This window comes from Sus scrofa, chromosome 10, assembly GCF_000003025.6.
Source record: "Sus scrofa isolate TJ Tabasco breed Duroc chromosome 10, Sscrofa11.1, whole genome shotgun sequence".
Classification (NCBI taxonomy): Eukaryota; Metazoa; Chordata; class Mammalia; order Artiodactyla; family Suidae; genus Sus; species Sus scrofa.
This window is the reverse complement of record NC_010452.4, coordinates 60,325,921-60,350,656: the sequence shown is the minus strand read 5'-3', so window position 1 is coordinate 60,350,656 and position 24,736 is coordinate 60,325,921. Positions and strand designations below refer to the sequence as shown.

Below are 24,736 nucleotides of genomic sequence, written 5' to 3'. Positions count from 1 at the left end.
AAGACAAGCAAACAATACTCTGAAGCAATTATGTAACAGCCCCTTGGGGTCTCAGAGGTGGCGGGGGGGGGAAGGATGAACATGACCAGACGGAACAAATGCTAAGCACTTCTGAGGGCAGGTCAGTGGCTGTAACACAGAAGTAGAGAGCAGCGAGGTTACAACGGCGTCTCTCCTGCAGCATAGTGGGCGATGTGGTATCGCTCCAGCACGTCGGCAACGCTTTTCAAGGTGCTGCTAAAAGGGGAAACTAATGACGATGTAGGAGTCAATGCAAAACCGATATTAAATAACTCTGCTGACTTCCCAATGTTTACTGAAATATGCCAAACCTGGAGAAATGCGGGAAGACCAATGCACCATATACTTACATATGCTTCACCAAAATCCACAATCATTAACATTTTGCCAGATTTAATCTATTTATATCGAGGGGTATTTTTTTTGGGGGGGGCTGATCTATTAGAAAATCACAGATACCATGAACACTCCAAATACTTCAAGCATGTATCACTAAGAACAAGTGCTACATTATCTTACACAATCACAATACCACCGTTACACCCAAGAAAGGTCAAGTTGGTTTATTATTTGGTATAAACAGCCCATATAGCAAATTCCCTGCTTGTCTCAAAGGTGCTCTGTAGGCTGTTTTCCTCTGAGAGGGAAAGGGGGTCAGGACCCAATCCCGGATCAGGCACAGCTCTTTAGTTTAGTTCCCTTGACTCTAAACAGTCCCCTGGCCTTTGTGCGGGGGGGGGGGGGGTGTTTAGGGCCACACCCGCAGCATGTGGAGGTTCCCAGGCTAGGGGATGAAATGGAGCTGCAGCGCTGGCCTACACCACAGCCACAGCAACATGAGATCCGAGCCGCATCTGTAACCTACAGCACAGCTCACGGCCACGCTGGACCCTTAACCCACTGAGCAAGGCCAGGGATGGAACCTGCGTCCTCAAGCATACTAGTCACATTCGTTTCCACTGAGGCACGACGGGAATGCCTCATGATGTTGACTTTTGAAAAGTCTAGTCCACACTCGCTGGCTGAGTCTGTTCCCCTAGATTCGGGCAGGAATACTGCACAGGTGATTCTGTGTCCTTCCTATTGCATCACATGCAGAGACACAGCAGGCCCACTGGTACCATTATCAGTGATGTAACTGCTGCTCCCTTGGTGAAGTGGTATTTGCCCGATTCCTCCACTACGTAACAGAGGAATTCCTTTTGCAACTAAGAAATCGTCTGGATGGCACCCTGTGACGTAGTGTGGACATCCTGTTCCTCACTGACCCTGCGCAGGGCTCTCATCCTTCACTATGATCCCTGACTGAATCAATTCTGAGTCTTCGGAGGTAGAATGGGGTGGTGGGTTCTAATTTTTCCTATGATTCTTTCTATATCATTAACTGATATTTTTCGATTAAAAAGTTTTTCCTTTCGAGTCCCTATTTTAAATATCACTCTAGTATAAAGGACTGTTTATTCAATGTGTTATAATTATTACCATCATTGTTCCTTTTTTTTTTTTTTTTTTTTTTTTTTTTTGGCTGCACCTGCAGCTTGCAGAAATTCCCAGGCCAGGGACTGAACTCACACAACAGCAGTGACCTGAGCTGCTGCAGTGACTGCTCAGGATCCTTAACTCACTGCACCGCAAGGGAATCCCTATCATCATTATTCTTTCTAAAGCTCAAATGGCCCCAAATTTGACTTGACTGCCTCTTATCTGGTTGGGGATGTCCCCTCTTCAAGTGGAGGAGCCTTTGGACATGGCTGATCTGACCCAAAATTCAGGCTCACTTTATACTTTTTCTATCCTAGATCTAGATCATCCATTTCTTTAATGAAACAGTGGTTCTTTTTAATGGGGGACTAGAACTCAAAAATTAAGATCTGGGTACTAGATGTGCTTATCACTGTAATTTTAAAAATCATATAAGAGACCTTAGTATAAGAAAATTCTACTCCCCTGAGAATGTCAGAACGACACACACCAAAAGGGAAGGGATACAGCGCTCCGTCTCCATCCCACGTATCTCTCCACATGGTACGTACGCTGTGGCGTATTTTCCCCCTGGAGCTGTTCTCAGGAAAGGACTCAACTTCCATTTGAAGTGTACGATCTGATACACGTCCCTCCTTAAGCAGGACTGGCCCCTCCTCCCGGGGCAAGGAGGGTGTAAGGATTAAAAATGGGAACAACATCTTCTTTGCTGCCTCTCGACCTCCAGTGATCTGAGACTGTCCTTCGGCCCCGCGAAGGACCAGCTGCATCACCCACAGAAGATGAACTTGCCTTGTACGGGGTCCAACACGATCGATCACCTAGAGAGGAACCGCCCAACATTTACACAGCGCAGGAGGGGTACCAACCGTCTTCTCTTCTAGAGTTAGAAACCTTAGAACTTTACTCGCGTTTAAGTCTCAGATGTTTTGCTCAGTATTGAGTGTGGCACCGAGGAGGAAGGGGACCCGTCCTGCACACCCAGACCGCACCAGCAGAGGTCAGGAGAGGACAGGGAGTACAAGAAGCGTTCGGCTAGAATGACACTGAAAAGTCAGTCAGGTGTTTTGATTAAGATTCCACACCACAAAAAATTAGGATATGGTTTTCGAAGATCCAAGAAGGCGCCAATATCCCATTAAACCATTTAAAATACCACACTGCGAAAAGGAAAAGCTGAGTCAAAGAAAACGCACGGTTTTACATACCCTTTCCTCCTTATTAAAAACATCAATAAGCTCAGAGAAACAATATAACCCACTGTCAATGGCGTTCTCTGCAGAGTAACTGTAACAAGTGTGTTTACCGGTTTAAGTGCCTGTTGAGGGGAATCCAGAGCACTTGCCACCAGTGCCCTTACGAGGGACTGCCTACCACCGTCCCTGCTTTAGACAGAGAACTGCCTTATGTACAAATACGCTGGCAGAGCTGGAAGAAAGCCACAAAGGAGGACCTGACTGTGCATCGGTCACGCGGCGGCCCAAACGGCAGCAAGGACGTGGTGCGAGGGGATGCCCTCTGAAGATTAATGAACACTTTGGACTTCAACAAGCCTACTGTTCTCACTCAGTTTATTCAGTGAAGCAATGTATTTTTTATTAGTCTCCTAGAGATGGCAGGCCATGAGGACTAGGCAGTCACCGAGGAATACATGAACCAAACCGAAATTGGGAGAAATTCTGGTAACGCTTCCAGCCTCAGACTGCTTTGCATGTGTCTGAAGTTCTCACTCCACATGGACGAAACCAAAGCTCTAAAAGGGAGGCCACACATTACGAGTGCAGTTTATATACGAAAGGCAGAACATTCTGGAATCTCAGTCAGGCAGCCCCAGAACCCTACCCCTCTCCCACTAAAGATGAACAAGTGAATATAAAATGACATCTCATGTTAAATTATGAAGGTGTGCATGTTATTTTTTAGTGATTACCTTTATAGTAAACTCTTCAGAGTAAATGACCCATTAATTATAACTTTAATTGCACTGGGTAAGAGATCTGTATTGTACAGACAAGTCTCTTTAAAAAAAAGAAAAATTAAAACCTCCCTCAAGCATGCTGTTGACTCTACTAGCTTGTCTCGTATTACTTCTTTTCTCATTGTCCCATTTCTAGAATCATCTATACTACTGGTTCCCACGCATTTGAATTTTCTGGACCAGAAGTTCGTTTTAAGGCGGGGAGAGGGCTATGGGAGAGAAAAGTCAATTTGGGGTTGCCAGATTTTGATTCAGCCACATACGGATATCTTCTGTAAAAGATACCTTCCAATTCTCCTCTCCCTAACTTCTCAAATAAAGCACACTGTCACCTCCGAAAGGACAAGCTCCGCCAGCCTTTAAATCCACATTTTGTGACACAGCACAGTCCTCATATTCACCTGGTCACCCAGCCACCATTTACACCACGCGTTCTCCACGCCCTGCTCTAGGTTCTGGGCTCCGAACAGTGAACAAAGCAGATGAAACCCCCACAGAGAGGACATCCTAGTGAGGAAACAAAGATACAAGTGGAAGCTTCAGCAAGTGAAAAGGTATTAGTGCTAAAGGTATTAGTGCTAAAACGGGGGGGGGGGGTAATAATTAGCAAATGTAGGAGAGGGGTCTTCAATATGAGATCTGCCTGCCAAGGAGGGGCTGGTTCTGAAGGTGGCATTTAAGTAAATACCTGCGGGAGGGGCTCGCAGAACCCCGGGCACTCTGAGGCCCCTTCCTTTTCCTGTGGGTACGAGGGAGAGCCGGCGTAATGCTCCCATGAGTGGCGTGATCTCATTTTAGCAGGACGCTCCGGCTCTTCTGGTGAACAGACAGACTGCGGGGACAGGGTGGGACCCTGGCAGAGGCAGGAAGCTGGAAGCTCCCGAAGACAGGTTCCAGTGGGCCAGGGGGCAGATGTGGAGCGGCTAAGTCTTGAAGGCCAAGCTACCAGGACTGCTGACACAGGAGGTGTGGGTATGAAAGAAAGTCAGCAACACCTGACAAGTGTTTAGACTGTAAACTGGAGGCTGGAGCTCCCACTGGAAGAGACGGGAAGTTCATTCACAGGACGGATTTGAAGAGAACAACAGAAACCCCGTTGGGACACTTACTGGACACTAAGTGTACTGACCAAGTCCGACAGCTAAGTCTGGACACTGGAATGGACACACACGTCTGGGAGTGGCATATACAGCCAAGCGCGGCGAGATTACCGAGGAGAAAATGCAGACAGGAGAGAGAAGTTCCAGGCCTGAGCCATGGGCTCAGTATAAAGTCCAAGGTGATGAGAAGGAACAAGCAGATGAAATGCAGAAAGAGCGTCCTGTGAGGCAAGAAGAATGTGCCGAGCACGTGGGGTTCTGAAGGGCAAGAAAAGAGCTGTGAGGTGCTGGCCAACCACCTCCCAGGTGCTGGCAGGTCACTACGAACGGACCTCCCGGTGTGACAGTGAAGAAATAAGAATCGTGAAGCAAGAAATGAGCGGAGAGAGGCCAGAGGAGGAGGGCAGCAGACAGTCATGAGGAAGACGGGTATGATGTCCAGGCGGCAGGAAGGTCCAGCTGAGGTCTGCAGCCACGTGTTTAAAGAAAAAGCAGTCACCAGGGTTGCAAGTCTTTTCCCAGTTGCACTTGGCCATGTCGGTGCCGGGGCTGCAGGCAGAGAACTTGGCCCAGAAGCAGCTGGAGAGGTGGCGAAGGGACGTCCTGCCCTGCACGGAGCCGAGCTGGTTAGAGAGTGTGCTGAGGGGTCGGGGACAGTGGTGGGATCAGGGGGTCTGAGGACTTGTGAAGAGAGAGACTGGCCAGAGAGTGGACACAAGTAAATCCCCATGTCCCCATTTCCAAGTGGACAGACAGAAGTTCCCCAGAGGCAGAAGGGAGAAAGTGCTGTCACTTGTCACCTCCTCCCCCCCCATCCCCGAGCCACAAGGCCCTGCCAGCACTGCTACCTCACGTCACAACCACCTGCTCCTGAAAGCCATGAGGCGTGCCTCCGCCAAAACATTGAGGTTCTAACACTGAAAGAAGCAGGCAGTCACGAGAGAACTCAGCCACAGGAAGTACCCACAGGGACCTCTACACACTATACATAAAGCGGCAATTTTATCCATGCCCTAAAGTCATTCTGCAGTTTTTATTTTCAGAAAGTTTTGATTTTAGATGGAGAACTGCGGGTCTTCAACGCATCCACGGGTAACTGCTACCTCTCCTTCACATCAGGTACGGATCAAAAGTTCCATAAAATCTAGTTATTTCACGATTAATTTCATTTCTTTCTTTCTTTTTTTTTTTTTTAAAAAAAAGGCCACACCCTTGGCATATGGAAGTTCTCGGGCCAAGTATTGCATCTGAACTGCAGCTGCAGCAATGCTGTAACGTTAACCCTGCACCCAGCCAGGGATCAAACCAGCGCCTCACAGAAACAATCCAGATCATTAACTAACCCATTGCACCACAGCGGGAACTCTAATTTCATTACTTTCTTCTTCTCCTTCCCTCCCTCCCTCCCTTCCTTCCTTTTTGGCTTTTTAGGCCTGAACCTGCAGCATATGGAGGTTCCCAGGCTAGGGGTCGAATCCGAGCTGTAGCTGCTGGCCTAGGCCATGGCCACAGCCACGCCAGATCCAAGTCGCATCTGCGACCTACACAACAGCTCACAGCAACATCGGATCCTTAACCCACTGAGCGAGGCCAGGTAGGGAACCTGCAACCTCATGGATACTAGTCAGGTTCAGGTTCATCACCTGCTGAGCCACAAGGGGAACTGCAATTTTATTACTCTCTTACAGTGGTAGTCGTAGGGTCAGATTCTAAGGGTGACTGCGCCGCCTGCCTGTAAACTGGCACTCACAGTCGCAGAGGTGACGGGGCTTAGCCCTCTGACTGTAACTCGCCAGGGGCTGTACGTGAGCACCGATCCGACTTACCCGCTCCATAGCCGCGTTGTGAGAGGGGAGCTCCTCTTCACTGTGGAGGAAGAACAGGGGAGTAAAACAGTTGAAATCAGAGCAAACTTTCAGAAAATCATCAACCTGTAGGCAGGTACACATGATGTACAACAATTTACGTGTCATCAAAATAGGTGTGTCAACCTCTATTCCACCGAATTCGACATAAGACAGTGAGCTAGTCTCTAAGCTCACAAGGGGCCCTGTCTTCAAATCTCTAGACTTGCACTGTCCAATCCGGTCATCTCTAGCCACATGTGGTCGCTGAATTTTAAATATAAATGAAAATAAAACTAAACCTTCAGTTATGGGCCTCACCGGCCACAGGTCAGGTACCGTACTGAGCAGTGCAGGCATGGCTGGCACACTTACACCACCGCAAAAGCTCTGCTCTCGTCCAGGAATCAAGAACCTTCTCCTGCAAAGGTAAATGCTAAAACAGTAAACAGTTTAATGCCGAGACGTTCAGCACTACCAGCCTCGGTGGGTTCACACCTAGGTAAGATCTTCAGACAGTGCAAGAGTAAATGAAAAACAGGCTAAGAAACCAATTCTCGAGAAGAAAAGAAACCTTGAGGATTACATGTACGTGTTTTAAAAGTGTCTACTCACCTTTATTTCTGTACATGGCTTTCATTCTGACCTTAGTCTAACTCTCCGAGCTAACTTGGACTCCTAAGCACCAGGACTAGCGGCGCATGAAAGGCCCCCATCCCGTTCTTCATTCACTGGCAGAGGAAGGCCTGCCGACACCCTGGGGTGTACTTGCGAGGTGGCTGGGTCAGCAGGGCCATCGTGAAAGATACGAACACCCGGCAACTTCTGGATGCACCACCAATGGTGTTTCTGGGGTGCGTGGGCCGCCCAGCTGCTCCGCGCAGATCCTGGCCACTCTGTGTTGAACACGCCTAACTGCACCTAAGTGTCGACTCTGGCTGCCGCCCCGGGACAAGCTCTTTGGGGCCCTTCTGTTCACTCAGCAAGACTAACAGACCTCACTGTGCCTGTTCCCAACACTGAATCAGAACCAAGTTTTGCACCTGCCTGTGGAAAGCTGTGAATCGTCTGCTCAGGCTACATGGTCTGAGCCGGCAGGTCCTACAGAATGAACTGCACCCCCGGCCCTGGCAACCACCAGTATGTTCTCTGTATGTATAAGTCTGAGTTTTTCTTTTTTCGGATCTGACATATAAGTGATATCATACAGTGTGCACCTTTCTCCGAGGTAGCTCATTAAGCATAATACCACCCACGTTGTTGCTAACGGCAGAACTTCCTTCTTGTTTATGGCTGAGACACATATGGCACATTTTTTCTTTGTCCTTCCAGTCAGTGGACACTTGTGTAGTTTCCACGTCTTCACTACTGTGAATAAAGCTGAGATGAACAAGGTGGGTGCAGGTATCTTTTTGAGTGAGTGTTTTCATTTTCTTCAGACACCTACCCAGAAGTGAAATTGCTGGACCAGATGGTAGTTCTATTTTTAATCTTTTGAGGCCCCCCCACACTATTCTCCGCCGTGGCTATATCAAGCCACGTTTCTACCAACAGTGTACAGGGTTTTCCTTCTCTCCACCTCCTTGCCAAACTGTGTTATTTCTTATCGCTTTGATGCTATCCATCAAACCAGAAGCAAAATGCTATCTCCTTGTGGCTCTGCTTTGCTTTTCTCTGCTGATGAGTGAGCTTGCGCACATTTTCATGTACCTGTTGCCCATCCGTATGTCTTCTTTGGAAAAATATTTATTCAGATCCTCTGCCCATTTTTTACTTGGATTGTTTGAGGTGGGGCGGGGGGGGTGCTGGCTAGAGGTGTATTAGTTCTTTATTAATTTTGGCTATCAATCCTTTATCAGACATACAATTTGCAAATATTTTCTCTCATTTGGCAGGCTGCCTTTTCATTTTGTTCATGATCTCCTTTGCTATGCAAAAACCTTTCAGCCTGATGCAGCCTCACTTGTTTTTTTGCTTTTGGTGTCAAATCCAAAAAGAAAACATCATCGCCAAGGTTGATGACAAGGGGCTTAACACCTAAATAAATTTTCTTCTAGGAGTTTCATAGTTTCAGGTCTTACATCCAGTTTTCCCAATACCATTTGCTGAAGAGATTATCCTTTCCCATTGTATATGCTTGGCTCCTCTGTTGTAAACCAACTGCCCATATATGCATGGGTTTGCTTCTGAGCACTCTCTCCTGTCCCATTGAACTATGTGTGTTTTCACGTCAATATCATGCTCTTTTGATCACTATAGCTTGAAATATAGTTTGAAATCAGGAAGCATGACATCTTCAGCTTTGTTCTTCTTTCTCAAAATTGCTTTGGCTATTCAGAGTCTTTGTGGTTCCATATAAATTTTCTAATTGTTTGTTCTATTTCTGTGAAACATGCCGTTGGAATTTTGATGAGAACTGCATTAGATCTGCAGATCACTTTGGGTAGTACAGACATGCTCTTTCTTTTTTTGGTCCTGCCTGTGGCATGCACCAGTTTCAGGGCCAGGGATAGAACCCAAGCCACAGCTGTGACCCTAGCCAGAGCAGTGACAACACTGCATCCTTAACCAGCTGCACCACCCGGGAACTCCAACAGTGTGGACATTTTAACAACATGAGTTCTTCTGATCCATGAGCATGGAATGTCCTTCCACTTATTTGTGCCCAGTTTTATTTCTTCCATCAGTGTTCTATAATTTTCAATGTACAGGTCTTTCACCTCCTTGGTGAAACTGATTCCTGGGTATTTTCCTCTTTTTGATGCAACTGTGAATGAGACTGTTTTCCTAATTTCTCTTTCTGATAGAAACGCAATTGGTTCTGATATACTGACTGTATATCCTACAACTTAACTGAATTCATCTGTTAGTTCGAACATTTAGTGGAGTCTTTAGAGACCATATATAAGGTTAGATCACCTGCAAATAGAGACAGTTTTATTTCTTCCCTTCTGATTTGGATGTGTTTGGGTTTTCTTGCTTAACTGCTCTGCCTAGGACCTTCAATACTATGTTCAATAAAAGTGGTAAGAATGGGCATCCTTGTCTTGTTCCTCATCTTAGAAGAAAGCTTTCAGTTTTTCATCATTGAGTAAGACGTCAGTCACAAGTTTGTCACGTAGCCTTTATTATGTTGAGGTTACGTTCAAGCTATACCTGTTTTATTACAAGTTTTTATCCTGCATGGATGTTGAATTAGTCTTGGGACTTCATAGATGGACAACAGAGCAAGAATGTGGTCAAGTTTTCCCACATGAATTCTCTTGCGTTATTGCCCCATTTCTAAAATCTTTTACATAAAACCTGCTACGTGCTCAACACTAATCTCCATAAAACTTTTCCTCATCAAATCTCTGTGTTGGCGTACATTCTTTTCACACCCTTCCAAGGAGAAAACAGGGGACTGTGCCTTATCAGGAGCTACACACTATGTCTAGAATACACAAGTAAGACACTGAGACAGCCTCAGGCACGGTGGCTGGCATGCTGAAGGAGTGAACTGATGTTGCTAAATGAATGCATGAAGGGAAGGAGGAACACAGGCCTGCATGAATGCGCCTCCGCCTGGTCACCTAGATAGTCTTCCAGCAGAAGAAGGGAAGGCCAGGATCTGAGAGAGTGCAGTGTTCCTTTGGGTCAGCAAAGCTTCAGCCCCTGGACCAAATCTGGCCCTCAGCCTGTTTTTGTAAATAAAGTTTTACTGCTACATCACCATGCTCATTCATTTATGGATTGTCTATAGTTGTTTTCATGCGACCACAGGAGAGCTCAAGAGCTGTGACAAGGACCATATGGCCCACAAAGCCAAAGAATATTTAATATCTGGCTACTTACAGAAAATGTTTGCCTACCTCTGCTTTAGAAAACAAAGGTTTGTCCTCTGGTGGAAGGAGGCACCGAGAGACTGCTTAAAGGAGACATCAAGCTGACAGCAAGAAGCTGTGCCTCAGAGAAATACATAAAGTAAAAACAACAATATAGTCATTTCTGGAAACACAGAGACCTGTGCGGATCTATTTTTTTTAATCTACTATTAAGCTTACTGGAAATACTAGTCAGAAATATGGGCTTGTAATTTTTCAATAGCTCAGATGGAATATTTCTGTAACTGTGAGATAAACTTTCATTTGGAAATATAAAACCTAACTTGTTAAAATCAGCTCAATATACTGACTAAATTTTATTTCTGATATTGCAGTAAATTCTAAGTTTAAAAAAATTCTAATAAACTTTTATAAAATTTTAATAAAATTCTTTTATAAAAATTCTAATAAACTTAATAAAATTCTAATAAAGCTACATGATTTACTCTAATGACAATTATCAGATGGTAGAAAGAGTTCTCAAGGCCTTTATCATTAAAAAGGATTTCTTAAAAACACAAATGCCATTTTTCTGACTTTCAAATACCTATATAGTCCTACTAAACTACAGACAATATGCCAAATTTTATAAATATACACATTTTGATAAATAGTTGACAATCTGAAGCTTGCTATTAATTTTTAATTTTTATTTTTGAGGCAATTTCTAATTCTTCTATTAATAACTTGTGGCCTAAAAGCATCATCTATCATTATCCAAATACCAAGCATTCTTTGCTGAGCAGACTAACAGTGGCTATTTTTGATAAAAGTGTTGCAAGCTCAAATGCTGAAAGTTCTCTAAGTTCTTGAACAAGCTGGCTTCCCCCAGTGTCCAGATGCAGCCCCGTCTCACAGGCAGGCAGCTGGGAGGGCGCCGCTGCTCTGCGCGAAATGAAGACGACCCTGTCCGGGGTCAAGCCAGGCTGGTGTGGCAGCAGTTTTTATACGCGCTGTAAAATCTGCTATAAAACCAAGTGAGTCCCACACTGTTATTTGTTAATTACTGTCATCCTTCTTCACATAACAAGTAATTTCAGTTACAAAAACTGTAACTGGCTATGAAGTCAGCAGCCTTCAGAGAAGATGACAAAGAGGGGCCATTTTATTGATGGTGACACCTAAAGCACAAGTTTATCATAAAATCAATCAAAAATTACAACGAACTAAGACAGCAGAAAGAATGCTCTTTTGATCAAGGTGTGATAGGGAGCAATGTCTAAAAGCCTAGGCCAGGAGACTTTATTCAACAGCACAGAAAACTCTAGTGTCTTCAGTGACAAACATTCAAAGGCACCTGCGGCAACCGTGAGAGAAAATGTCTCAGTGAAATGAGACAATGTAACAAAAATCAATGACTTGGCTGAAATTTAATAAAGCCTAACATTACACTAAAAGCCATCTCTGTGCTTCATTATTTTCACTTGTGCTGCCTGCGTTAGGACTGCATCACGGAGTCAGTAGCAAAATCAGCGGGCCAGTGTGAGAACTGGTTGAGCTTCACCACCAGACACAGAGAGCTCATCAGCCACCAGCGGGCCACTCCGCTGGGGGCTGTGACCACTTCAACAGAGCCCTGGCTTGAGGCACTCTTCCTCTCCCCTTTAACATTCTTTCCAGGCACTTCAAAGAGCTTCTTCAGGGCTTCTCTTACTAAAACTACAGAGTAGCAGGCAGCACAAGGTAGAAGGTCAGACTCGGGCTCCACCGCGAGGCAGCCAAGGTCGGTTCTCCGTATCCGACACTTAGTGTGAGCACAACCTGGACAGCTGCTTAACCTCCCTGTGCTTCGGTTTCATCCAAAAACAGATTTTTTTAAAAGAATACCTATTCTGATGAGGTTTTGAGAGGAACAGATGAGTTAATCCATGTAAAGAGTTTAGCACAGTGTCTGGCACACAGTAGGTACTCAATGATATTAACTAGTATTATTGGGTAAACCGCTGTTTTTCTCTCACTAGAGCCAAATGGACCTCAGCACAGAGACAAAAACCAATACAGGATAACTGCGTGTGATTTTCAGATCACCAAAGTCAGGTGAGGCTCTTGGGCCAGGACTGACTTGTTGCAAGCAATGAGAAAACAGGATCTAGGTAATTCCCAGACCCTTTTGGAATGCAGCATTTTTTCATATGTATTTTGTACTATATTAGACCACTATATGACATAAACACCTTTTACACAAACGCAGACACTTGGGGGGGTGTCAAAATCAGCTGAGTTGTATGCTACTTTTTGAATCAAAATCTGGGCTAGAACCCAGAAATCTATTTTAAAAACACACAAACATTTTCCAGCTAACTGTAGTGTGCAGGAAATCTGGGGACCCACCGATCTTAACAGTGTCAAATGCTCAAACCGTCCTTCCAAACACATTTCCATACCTCAGATCTGCACACTAATCCACACAAACGTAAACTCAGTTCCTGCCACATTTGTGGCCAAGTTTGATTTACTTTAAAAAAAAGGGGGGGGGAATGGGGGTTTACTTCAAGGACAGTATTTTCATCATAGTTAAATACTGCTCGTTAGTCTGCTGAAATTCAAAGACTTCTAATCATAACTACTCAGGAGAACATCTCAGATATGCGAATACCATCAGGTAGGACAATAACACCTTCTATCTGTCTAGGTCGTTATGTGGCATTCTATCATTTCACTTCTTCAAAGCTTCAGATACCCCTATGCAAGTAGAGCAGTTCATATAATTTGTTTCACAGACGAGACGAGAAGTAGTTAAGTGAGACCAACAAAGCCACGAAAAGACACATGTCCTCTAACTCCCAGACCTGTTTCTATTTGTTTGCTTGCTTGTGTTACCCTGAGAAAGACACAACAAAATGCTTTCTAAATGCAAGAAAACTGAAAAAAAAAAAAGGAAAGAGTACTATTAAGTTAATCCTATGGACTCTATAAGAAATTGTATCTCTTCCTTCAACATTTAATCACGTTATCATAAAATAAAAATCCCTGGCTCTTTCCTCTTGAGAATAGTAAGATTGGGAAAGAATAAGTTTGAAGAAATAGTGAGTTCGTCACTAAACTGTGTGGAACCGACAAACTAGAGAGATGCAGAAAAGTCTCTAGCACGAGGGATTCTGACAGCCAGAATCAGACAGGCAAATTCACATCACTGCAGGCCGTTTTTAAGGGTCAAAACTGCTTTAACTACTCTACTCTACAGTGCTCTAGACCTCTCTCAACTCTTTACAGAACGTGCCCAAGATAAATGGAGTTAATTTTAAGAAGCAATAACACGAATACATGTCCAACCATAAGGAAGATCAATGGCATCTCTTTCCAGTGCTCATTTTTAGACTGCATAATACAAAGTACTAATTGCTCATTATTTTTAAAATGCATTCATATAAAATGAAATGTTTTATAATTATTTTTGAAATACAAATTGGTATTGATTTCCATTTAATTCTGCTAAATTATGAATACAACGCATTTACTGCACTTAATGTTCTTACTGAAACACAATGACTATTAAAGGCTATATTCTTAGCTATAGCTCAGTTTCAATCACAGAGGTTCAAACTGCCAGGAATTTAGTAACAAAAAGCAGGTTGCAGGACCAATCCTGGAGTCTTATTCACAGGAATGCCATTAAAATAAAGAAAATCAGTGTAATAGGTGACCACATAAACACTTTAAAAAGGTAGCTCAAACCGCAACTTACTGTAAGAAGCCAAATCGATCCGTGACTCTGTAAACCAGGTAATTGGCATCTTCCCAAGGCTCGATCTCTGCGCCTTCGCGTCCCTGTAACAGGGCATAAAGGAAGCCGTGACTGGCAATGTGGAAGAGCGAATCATTTCTTAAAATAAAAAGACCAAACAACAAGAGCTATCTTTTTTTACTAAAAACAAGAGCATTATCGACCCTAATTAAATTTCCAAAGAAAACAAAGCACTATTTCTTTGTCACAAACTCTGGATGCTATCAAGCCTTGATCAGACGCGGGTCTTGGTAAGAAACCCACCGCAGGGGTAGAGGGAGCCGCAGGGCTGAGAACGAGCGCCACACGGGAAGGTGTCAGTGGGCACCCGGACCTCTCAGGAGACCAGCGCCTGCCCCGCCCGCCTCTCTCCTCTCCACTTCCCAGCTCCTCGGCCCCGAGGCCGCTCTGCCCACGTCTATCACAGCCTCCACGGTCAGACCCGGGGACACCGCCGTTCTCACCAAGGGACGTGTCAGTACTGCTCACGGCCTGTTTCTCAACTTCATGGCACCACTGTCTCCCGGTTCTCCTTGTCCCTGCCCAGCTCCTCCATGCCAGCTCCTCCATGCCAGCTCCCGAGTGAGCACCTTCCGATGGGCACCTCCCAAGCGTGCCTGTGTCCAGAGCCCCAGCCTCAGCCTGCTGCCCTTTGCCCTCCCCTCCAGAGACTGTGAACTGATGGGCACAGGAGCCCGTGAGAAATGCACGCCAACCCTCACACTTCACACTCAGCACCCAACTGTCTCATGGAGTGTCCCAGAGGATATTTTATAACTGCTCACATGCTCCTGTGAGCACTGTGTGGGCAAGGACTGCAGTAACTCATGTGTACATAGTGACCCCATGAAGGCCTAGCACTGCGCCTGGTCACTAACTGTGAACTGCATGGAGGAAAAAGATACGCATGCAGGCATGAAAGAGAGCAGTAAATGAATTCTATTGGTTTTATTTAAATTAGGCCATTAAATAAATTAATTAGGTTTTCCATGAAGTGGAAATAATAATAACAATAATAATAATTATAATAATAATGATGATGATGATGATGAGAAACTGTGTCTGATGTTCCAAAGAACCAACTTAAAAACTCTAGGAGGAGTTCCTGCCGTGGTGCAGTGGGTTAATGATCCAGCTCACCTCTGCTGCACTGCCAGTTCCATCATGGCCTGGGTGAGTGGGTTAAGGATTCCATATGCCATGGGTATGGCCAAAAAATAAAAATAAGACAAACTCTGGGAGCGTAATTGTTAAGTTGAGCACTGCCTGCGTGTCTCCCGAGAAGCAGGGCACTGCCCAGGTGGCCTTCTCTAATTTCATGTTCCTGTTATTCTCACAATCATCAAAAATAACAGATAAGAAAGTACATGCAAATGATATAAACATAAACCACGACATGGCTATAATGCATTACAGACCTCAAGAGATAGATAAGTAATAAGTACATATGTAAATTATCAACAACTGCGATTTTCTAGGGAACCAAAAACCAGATTCCATAACTAACTTAAGGTTACAATGCTAAAGGAGATAATACATCATGCATAAATTCAAATTTTCAGATCCATGTTAGATTTTTAACAGTGCATATCATTATAAATAAAATGGGTATTTAACTCTATATATTAAAGTATTAAAATATTTATTGAATACTTAGTATGGGCCAGACATGTCACAGGTAAATCATTCAAAAGAAATTCTTACCCTCAGCAAGTTTACATTCTAGGAGTGAGAACAGAGAACAAGTGTAATAAAAGTGTGCTGATAACCTAAATGCAATCGTGAAAAATAAGAAGAAAAGGGGACTAGAGAGAGCCAGCGGGGTGGAGGGGGTATGAAACTAGTCAGAGAAGACTTCGCTAAGCAGCAGCATCTGGCAAAAACCTGAAAGAAGAGGCAATGAGGCATGAGGATATCCAGGCAGAAGAAATAGTCAGTGCAAAGGCCCTGAGGCAGGAGCAAGCCTGGAAGAAGTGTCATTAGAAGAATCGCAAGGGACCAGAGCGGCTGAGCAGGAGGAAGAGAAAACACAGAGATGAAGTCAGGGAAAAAAGACGACTTCCACAGTCACGGGAGGTAAACAAACTGCTGCTGTAATTTAGGCTCTCCGAAAAGCAATCCATTTCTACTTTCATTTCTTTTAGAATAAAAATTACTCAAAGAGTAAATATGAATACTTACTCTGTCATATTTAGCAACTATTTCAGCTCGTTCCTGGGCAAGTTTGAGTGCTACATCCTGGTCTGAATCTGTAGAGAGATCCAATTTAAACGAACTGTTATTTAAAGATTTAAAAGTTAATTATAAAACTAAGACAAAACTGAATTCAGTAAGACAATGATTCAATGCTGTCTAAAATGACAAACCAGGAAAATCAAATAAACTTACAAGGATGAGTTAAGTATCTGCAGCTACAATTTTGAGATAGCAACATAAGGAGCATTTCGATGTTACGTACCATTCTCCAAAGAAAGCGAATCTGTTAACAGAGCCTTAACACATGCTAAATCCTCTCTCTCAAGAGTTAATTTTGGATCTAATTTCACAGAAATAAATATTAAAGTAGAAACTGAAGCTGAGAGCTCTAAGTTTTCAGATGAAATCCACTTGGGGAGATGATGAGCATTCAAGAAGGCTTTTTAAATTGTAGGCAAGACAGATTTCAGGAGTTAAAAAATCATTTCTCGTACATGACGGGTATACTCATTTCTTCATTTAGCTTCTCAGGTCCCCCTTATCGGCTGCCCCAACTACAATAATCTCCAATCTTACCACAACACACGGCCTTCTTTCGTATTACCACCAGCTTATCTCTCAAAAACGCAATTCTGACAACAAGAACAGATCAAAAACATGAAACAGTATGGGTATGATTACACACCCCAAGTACCATAAATAAAAATAAAAGACCAAAGACAGACTGTGTAAAAAGGCACCTCTGATCAAGGCGAAAAAGACCAACATTCCAGTGGAGAACTGGACAAAGGTCATGAGCGAGAAATTCACAGGAGGAACAACGGCAGCGACAGCCACATCTGCGTTCCAAGTGCCCAGCAGATAAGAAGATCCTGCCAGCATCCGATACTGTGAAGAGCACTTTATATGCCTTATCACATTTAACTCTCAACAGACTTTGTCATATCTATTACACAAATTTTTAAAAATGAGGTTTAGAGTTTAACCAACTTGTTTAAGGCTACAAAGCTAGTAAACAGCAAAGCCAGGATTCACATTCAGACAATCCTGACCTCCACGGCCCACAATGTTAACCACTCCATATAAAAAAATATAAGGATGCGAAAATGACATCCAGTTAAAGACCTCACATGGAACACACACGCTTGTATCCATTCCTCCTAAAATCCTATTCAAATGGTAATATAGGGATTCTTTAAATTCCTGCCCTCAAAGGCCCAGCAAATGGAGGTTCCAGAGAGGAGGCAGGGGTGGGGTTCAAAGCGGGGAGTTAAAGGAGTCAGCTCCCCAGAGGTGATGGGAGAGCGTGTGTAACAGAAGAGGCTGAGGGCAGGGGGGAGAACCCAATCCTCACCCTCTAAGGGAGGAAACCTGGAGCAACGCCTACCCTAAAGCGCAGGAAGCAGCAGCACAGGCCTGTTACCTGGCACCAGAGAAGTCAACAGGGACGAAATCAGCTGCGAGCAGAGAGCGGCCACCTCTGGGGGTGGGCAGCAAGGAGGGAGGAGTGTGGAAATCAACTATTTTTCAAAGTAAGTTTTACAGACTGCTGAATCTTTAAACCAAGTATAGCTCTGATAAAAATAAAAGCTACATTTAAAAGCCAAGACATGGGAGGGAAATCAAACTCATTACAAACTAAGAAATACACGGTTTAAGATATATCACTTTGCACTTACCTTGGACTAATCAAAAAAAAAAGCATCAGTATTACTTAATGTTGACACAGTGTGGGCAAATGTACCGTAGCTTTCACCGTGGGTAGACTTACAAGTCCTTCTGGAAAGCAATCTGTCAACAGATACCAGAAATCTTTTTTTTTTTTTTTTTTTGTCTTTTAGGGCCACACCAGCGGCACAGGGAGGTTCCCAGGCTACAGGTCCAATCAGAGCTGTAGCTGCCGGCCTACACCACAGCCACGCCAGATCCGAGCCATGTCTGTGACCTACACTACAGCTCATGGCAATGCCAGATCCTTAACCCACTGAGCGAGGCCAGGGATCCAACCCGCAACCTCATGGTTCCTAGTTGTAGTTGTTTTCCACTGCGCTATCACAGGAACGCCTCAAAAATCTTAAAAGGAGGCATCTTCTAACAATTCCACCTCTAGGAATTTATGCCAATGAGATAATCAAATATGCACAAGGTTGTTCATAATAGTAAAAATAGCAGAATGGAAACTGTAAATTTTTTAAAGTCTATTTGAGAAAAATGTTTCTATCATTGCTTTTTTTCAGACAACAAAGTGTCAATATGCTATCCTTTGAGGGAAATGTGAATAAATAATATAGTGGTTCAACAAAACAACAAAAATACAGATCAGTTGTCCAGCTTTTCAGTTAAGTAATGCATTCAGAAGTCTGAGATAATTAGCTCAATTATACACATTTATTATCTGGTTTTAGACTTATGAACCTTGGCCAATTCCTTTTTCCCTCTTCTGGTGCCCAGTTTTAGCACATCACACTCCCTCTTCTACAAAAGGGGAAGGAAACCAAATTAATAGAAATTAAACTCAAGCTAGGAAACCTGACTAGTTTGATAATTCGGTTTCCACCATCACGAGAGCTAAGCACGAATTTCTATGGTTGACTAGGCCAAATTCAATAAATCAGCTCTTTGAAAGACAAATACCATGTGATATCACTTATATCTGGAATCTAATATATGGCACAAATGAACCTTTACATAGAAAAGAAATTCATGGACTTGGAGAACAGACTTGTGGTTGCCAAGGGGGAGGGAGTGGGACGGACCGGGAATCTGGGGTTAATAGATACAAACCATTTGGAATGGATAAGCAATGAGATCCTGCTGTATAGCACTGGGAACTGTATCTAGTCACTTGCAATGAAGCATGATGGCGGACAGTGTGAGAAAAAGAATGTGTGTATATATATGCATATGTATGTACATGTGACTGGATCACTTTGCTGTATAGCAGAAAATTGGCAGAACACTGTAAACCAACTATAATGGAAAAAATAAAAATAATTTTTCAGAAAGTATCAAGATCAAAAAAAGGGGGGGGGCTCTTTCTTTGAATATATGGTACACCAGTCCTTTATTCTTGCTACTTAGTCCTAGGAGTCTCAACTCTATTTCCAACTTAACAACAAAATGTTTAAAAGTATAAAGGCAAGAACTAGAAATGGTACGGAGCTGGGAAGTGACAATGCAAAGTATATCAGGAAAACATCTTTGTGGCAAACTATAAAATATAATGTTTTACAGGGACCATATCCAGTCTAGAGATTTCCAGAAAGGACAACCTAGCCATAAAATAGAGGTTGTACTGGAACTGGATGAAACTGTATCCTAATTTTATGGGAGAAAAATGATGTAATTTAATACGATTAGAATAACTGACTTTACTCTAAATCAAGCAAGTCCTAATCTTTAAATTCCTTTAGAAAGTTCTTATCCTTGTATTTCCCCATGGAGGGAAAATTATGTATTATCAGTGAATGTATTCCAAAAAAAAAGAATAAAGTCAAACTAATTTTATAAAATATAGCCAAACCTGCTTCTTTGAAGAGACTAAATGGAAACGCCAATCTTTCCTAACACCAAGTTTAGAGACATTATTTAACAATATGAACCATGAGGCAATCATCTTTTGAGTAAGAAGTAGTGTCCTCATGCAGAATTCGCTACAGTTAGATCATGGTTACGTTATAGTTACATCATGCTGTCTGATGAATACTTGAGAAGTTCATTAAGAATCACAGAATACTCCCTTTGGTTTTGTTCTGATTGCTTCTTTAGAAATTCCACCACAGGACAAGGAGTCTGCCCTAAAAACACTGACCACAGAGGAGACCAGCAGCTGTCCCGTGTCTGTGCCTCCTTCCAGGCACCTGGTACACGGAGACAGCTGTGTGCCTGGGCACGTCCATCACACATCAGTATCAAACAAAAAGCCATCACAGTGCTCAAGCCAAATTAAACACAATTATTTTAACTGACCTTACATATAACGATGTTTTGATGTTTCGACATAAAAGAGGCCTATTTTAAGCAGTTTTAGAATCAGAAGTACACAGAAAACATCTCTGGGCACAAATGTATGGAAGGACATGACGACTATAGCATTTTAAGAAGGGATTTAAAAACTGACAACTGTAACATCTTAAGAAGACTAATTCCATTTAAACACAGGAACTTCTGATCCACCTGAAGTACATTTTTTTTTTTAAGGCAGACACTGTAGTTAATTTGTAGGCAATGTAGTACCAAGTTAACCCCAAATTGCAATGAATAACTCATTCAAAGTGAGTAAATTTTAAATTCAACCCCATAAAACAAAACGGAGAGACCAGTTTTCCTAGTGTACATTTTGACAGATGAGTATCAACTAATGCACATGTTTAAAAACCAACAATTTCAATTTTAAAAGTACTTTACCCTTTGTTAGGGAACCAGCCTGGCCTTGGGAATTCACAACGGCCTCAGTCCTCATAGAGCAAACCTATCTCTTCCAAGACTCATCATCGCCCAGAGGTCACAGGCACACCGAGAGTGTCAGGCGGTCCCTCACACATTCAGCAGCGAACGGAAACAGACAAGCGCAAGGCAGCGCTACTGGAAACTATTTGTGAAACAAGCACAAGAAAGCAGAGGTCTGAGATACATTCTAAGGGGGAAAACAGACCACGCTGTGGTTACACGAACTAGGGACAGTCAAACAAAGATGATGTTGTGTTGAGGGTGAAAACATGGCTTTCAGGCTTGATCCCAAGTATGAACCACACCAGCCCACACCCAGCATTCCATCTAATAACAAACAGGGGCTTTAAAGGAGTAGCTTTGGAGCATGCCTTAACCTTGTATTTCAGAATTAGCCACATTCTTATTACTTTTAATCAAACTTGTCTTGGAGCAACAAAGAAATTTTTTTTTAATTTTTTTATTTTATTCCTCCATGAATTTTAAAGAAGAAAATTTTTATTTACAACATTAAACAAGCTAAGTAGGAATTTTCTTCTCAAGCATACCTTGTAACTGAATTTTTAACAGTATTGTTTTAAATGCGAAAGCTTCAGGCCCTGTTTCAGACACTAAGCAAATTTATACTAAATTCTGGAAGGTTTTTGTAAATTTTTAACACCCCTGCAGATATGCTAGTGATATAAATGTTTCATAAAACAATATGCATACCTACTGCAGGATGGCACTGTGAAATTTCCCATTCTATTTATTCTTTCCTTCATCTCTTCATTGCTTCCTTCTTTCTTTCTTTCTTTTTTTAAATGGGTTGGGACCTACCTACAATTTGGAAACCACTTGTAAAAGGGGCGGCCAATTAGTGGCATGGTAATACACATTAATTACGCTTAATGAATTAGGTGCACCCTCAGCTTAAGCCGGTTGTAACATTCAACATAAGCAAAAGATCTTAGAAACTTAGAAAGAGGGGAGAAGCTCAAACCATAAACCTAGGAGGAGAATCAGACTGGCATTAAATTTCTTATCAGACAGATGGCAGTGAAGGACTTATTTTCAAAGTTCTGAGGAAAAAAATAGCATAAACTTGGAATTCTATACCGAGCCAAACAAGTGATCCAGTAGGAATGAAAAATAAAAACACTGTGGGATATCACAAGGTGTGGTGAGCTGAAGAGACTCCCCTAAAGAGGTCCACATCCTAACCTCTGGAACTGGTGGATGTATAGGGAAAAGGGAATTTGCAGATGTAATTAAGATCTTGAGATGGGAAGCTGATGCTGGATTGTGTAATGGGAGGCACAACACCATCGCAGCCCCTTAGGAGAGGGAGACAAGCTCAAAGGATGAAGTGGAGGCGGGGATGGATGCAGGAGATTGGCCAGCAACCAAGGAAAGCAGGCGGCCCCCAGAAGCCAGACAAGCAAGGGATCCCAGAAGGAACAGCCCTGCTGACACCTTGACTTTAGGCCAGTGAAACTGGTTTCAGATTTCTGGCCTCCAGAACTCTAAGAGAAGTAATTTATGTTGTTATCTAAGCCAACGGGTTTGTGACAGTTTGTTATGGCAGCAATAGGAAACTAATATAATGATTCAAAATTTGCTGCCTAAACAATGTTTCTTTGACAATGACTCTCTCCTTGTCCAAGCTTCAGCCCTCTCCTTTACTAGACCTTGACCTTGGCCTCCCATCCTGTCTTCAGCCTGCCTAGTCCAGCTGTAGCAAGAACTTCAGTGACAGCCTCCCCCCCACCCTTGACATCTCATCATCCTTGACATCTGCTCAGAATCCTCATCCCACACCCCTGCTATCTGCTAACCCTGGCCTGGCTCTACCAAAACCCTGGTGAACTTGGTCTGGCAAGAATCCCCCCCAACCCTTAATGTCTCTTCTTAGTGATTTTCCCCCATACTGTGATAGTCCTGATATTTATGATAGCCCTGAATAAAGGTCTCTTTATTGTTTTAATAAATGTCAGAATATTTTTTCTTTAACAGAATCAAAAAGTGCAGACACCAGAACCATGAACTCTCCGGAGGCTAAACTTGGACATTTCCAGATGCCAACAGTGTAACTAGACTACATTAGAATAGGAAATGCAAGGTGTCTTCAAGGATAAAGTGGATTGTAGGCAACATATAGAGCACAGATATTATCAGTGATACACTAAAAGCCTACATATAAAAGATAACAAAAAGAAGGTAAGGGGACCATGAAAAATCTCAGAACAAACAAAGCAGAGAGTGACAGAAGTCATGGTCAAATATGAAGTAATGTACAAAGGGGCAAGGCTACGAATTTGATACATATACGAAAAGCGAATTCATCTGACCTTGACACTTGCAACATCAGGATTATATTCCCTTCCTACCTCATCATAAGTGAGATTTAAGTAAATTATATTGTCTTTATCATTATATAAGAATTGTATTGGCTTTAAATGTTCATAATCAACTAGATACAGTGTCTAAAATTGCTTACTGCATGTATGCATGCACACACATTTATTTAAATGCCTCTCTTCTATTCAAAAACTAGAATAAGTCCATAAATCTATTTAAAAATTTTTATTTTATTTAAAAAAATTTTCATTTCCCCAATACATGATTTTTTTTCTACTGTACAGCATGGTGACCCAGTTACACATACATGTATACATTCTTTTTTCTCACATTATCATGCTCCATCATAAGGGACAGAGTTCTCAGTGCTACACAGCAGGATCTCATTGCTAATCTGTTCCAAAGACAAGAGTCTGCATCTATTAATCCCAAGCTCCCAATCCATCCCACTTCCTCCCCCTCCCCATTGGCAACCACAAGTCTACTCTCCAAGTCCATGATTTTCTTTTCTGTGGAAAGGTTCATTTGTGCCTTATATTAGATTCCAAGTATGAGTGACATCATATGGTATTTGTCTTTCTCTTTCTGACTTACTTCACTCAGTATGAGGGTCTCTAGTTCCATCCATGTTGCTGCAAATGGCATTATGTCATTCTTTTTTATGGCTAAATAGTATTTCATTGTGTATCTATACCACATCTTCCTAATCCTATCATCCATCGATGGACATTTGGGCTGTTTCCATGTCTTGGCTATTGTGAATAGTGCTGCAATGAACATGCGGGTAGATGTGTCTTTTTTAAGCAAAGTTGTGTCCGGATATATATCCCAAGAGTGGGATTGCTGGGTCATATGGTAGTTCCATGTACAGTTTTCTAAGGTACCTCCATACTGTTCTCTAGTGGTTGTACTAGCTTACCTTCCCACCAACAGTGCAGGAGGGTTCCCTTTTCTCCACAGCCCCTCCAGCATTTGTTATTTGTAGACTTATTAATGATGGCCATTCTGACTGGTGTGAGGTGGTATCTCATGGTAGTTTTGATTTGCATTTCTCTAATAATCAGGGATGCTGAGCATTTTCTCATATATATAAATCGAGACCTTACTTTTCTTTTGCTTCAGAGTACATCTTCAAGCTCATGTACATCAATACCTACCCAGGCTGTGCCAATAAAGGTTTGGTAACTGGTTCTTAGAGGGAAGAAATATAGGCTGTGAGCCTTGCTTTTCGGCATCTGCCAATTTCTATACTGCAAATGTTCCCACCATGTGGCCAATCACCAAGCTACAATGTGAGTCACTGAATGCAGGGTTCAGGCTGGCTCTAGCAGCTTAGTGGGTTTATCGGAACCTCTTCCAGAGCTGGAAAGTTTCCAAATGCATGAACATAATTTGTTCAACCAGTCTTCTCTTAGGAATGTGAACCAGGATAAACTCAAGTCGATTTGTATGACGGTTAAAGATGAAACATCATGAGGTGAAGAACTTAACAGGTTATGGCAATCAAACCTGAAAAAATGAGGAAGCAGAAACTATCAGTAAGCGGAGAAAAAGAAGGTGCAGAGAGGAACTCAGAACCCAATATGCAGAGTAAAGCAGAGTCACCACCAGAGAGACCTTTCAGCCTAAAAAGAGGCAGAACAGCCCATCCCTGAGCTGCCGCAAGCTGTGGTTCCTGATGGCTTTTCCCTTCCTGTTCAATGTATGTGTATAGCAAACACTTTTTTCCTGAAAATATC

At 42.8% G+C, this 24,736-nt stretch overlaps 1 protein-coding gene across 6 annotated transcripts in view; it reads right to left on the bottom strand.

Moving 5' to 3' along the window:
- The window catches only part of USP6NL (USP6 N-terminal like), a 204,895-nt gene that overhangs the window by 47,743 nt on the left and 132,416 nt on the right, over positions 1-24,736 (bottom strand). For 4 of the 6 annotated variants that reach the window (XM_021064996.1, XM_021064995.1, XM_021064997.1 and 1 more), the window contains 3 exons: positions 16,194-16,261; positions 13,974-14,056; positions 6,408-6,447 (listed from right to left, as the gene is read on the bottom strand). In XM_021064996.1, the coding sequence (XP_020920655.1) occupies positions 6,408-6,447; positions 13,974-14,056; positions 16,194-16,261 (191 nt within the window). Of the gene's footprint in view, positions 1-6,407; positions 6,448-13,973; positions 14,057-16,193; positions 16,262-20,615; positions 23,324-24,736 lie in introns of those variants that run through there. The other 2 variants (XM_013980314.2, XM_003130817.5) reach the window with 2 other exon arrangements.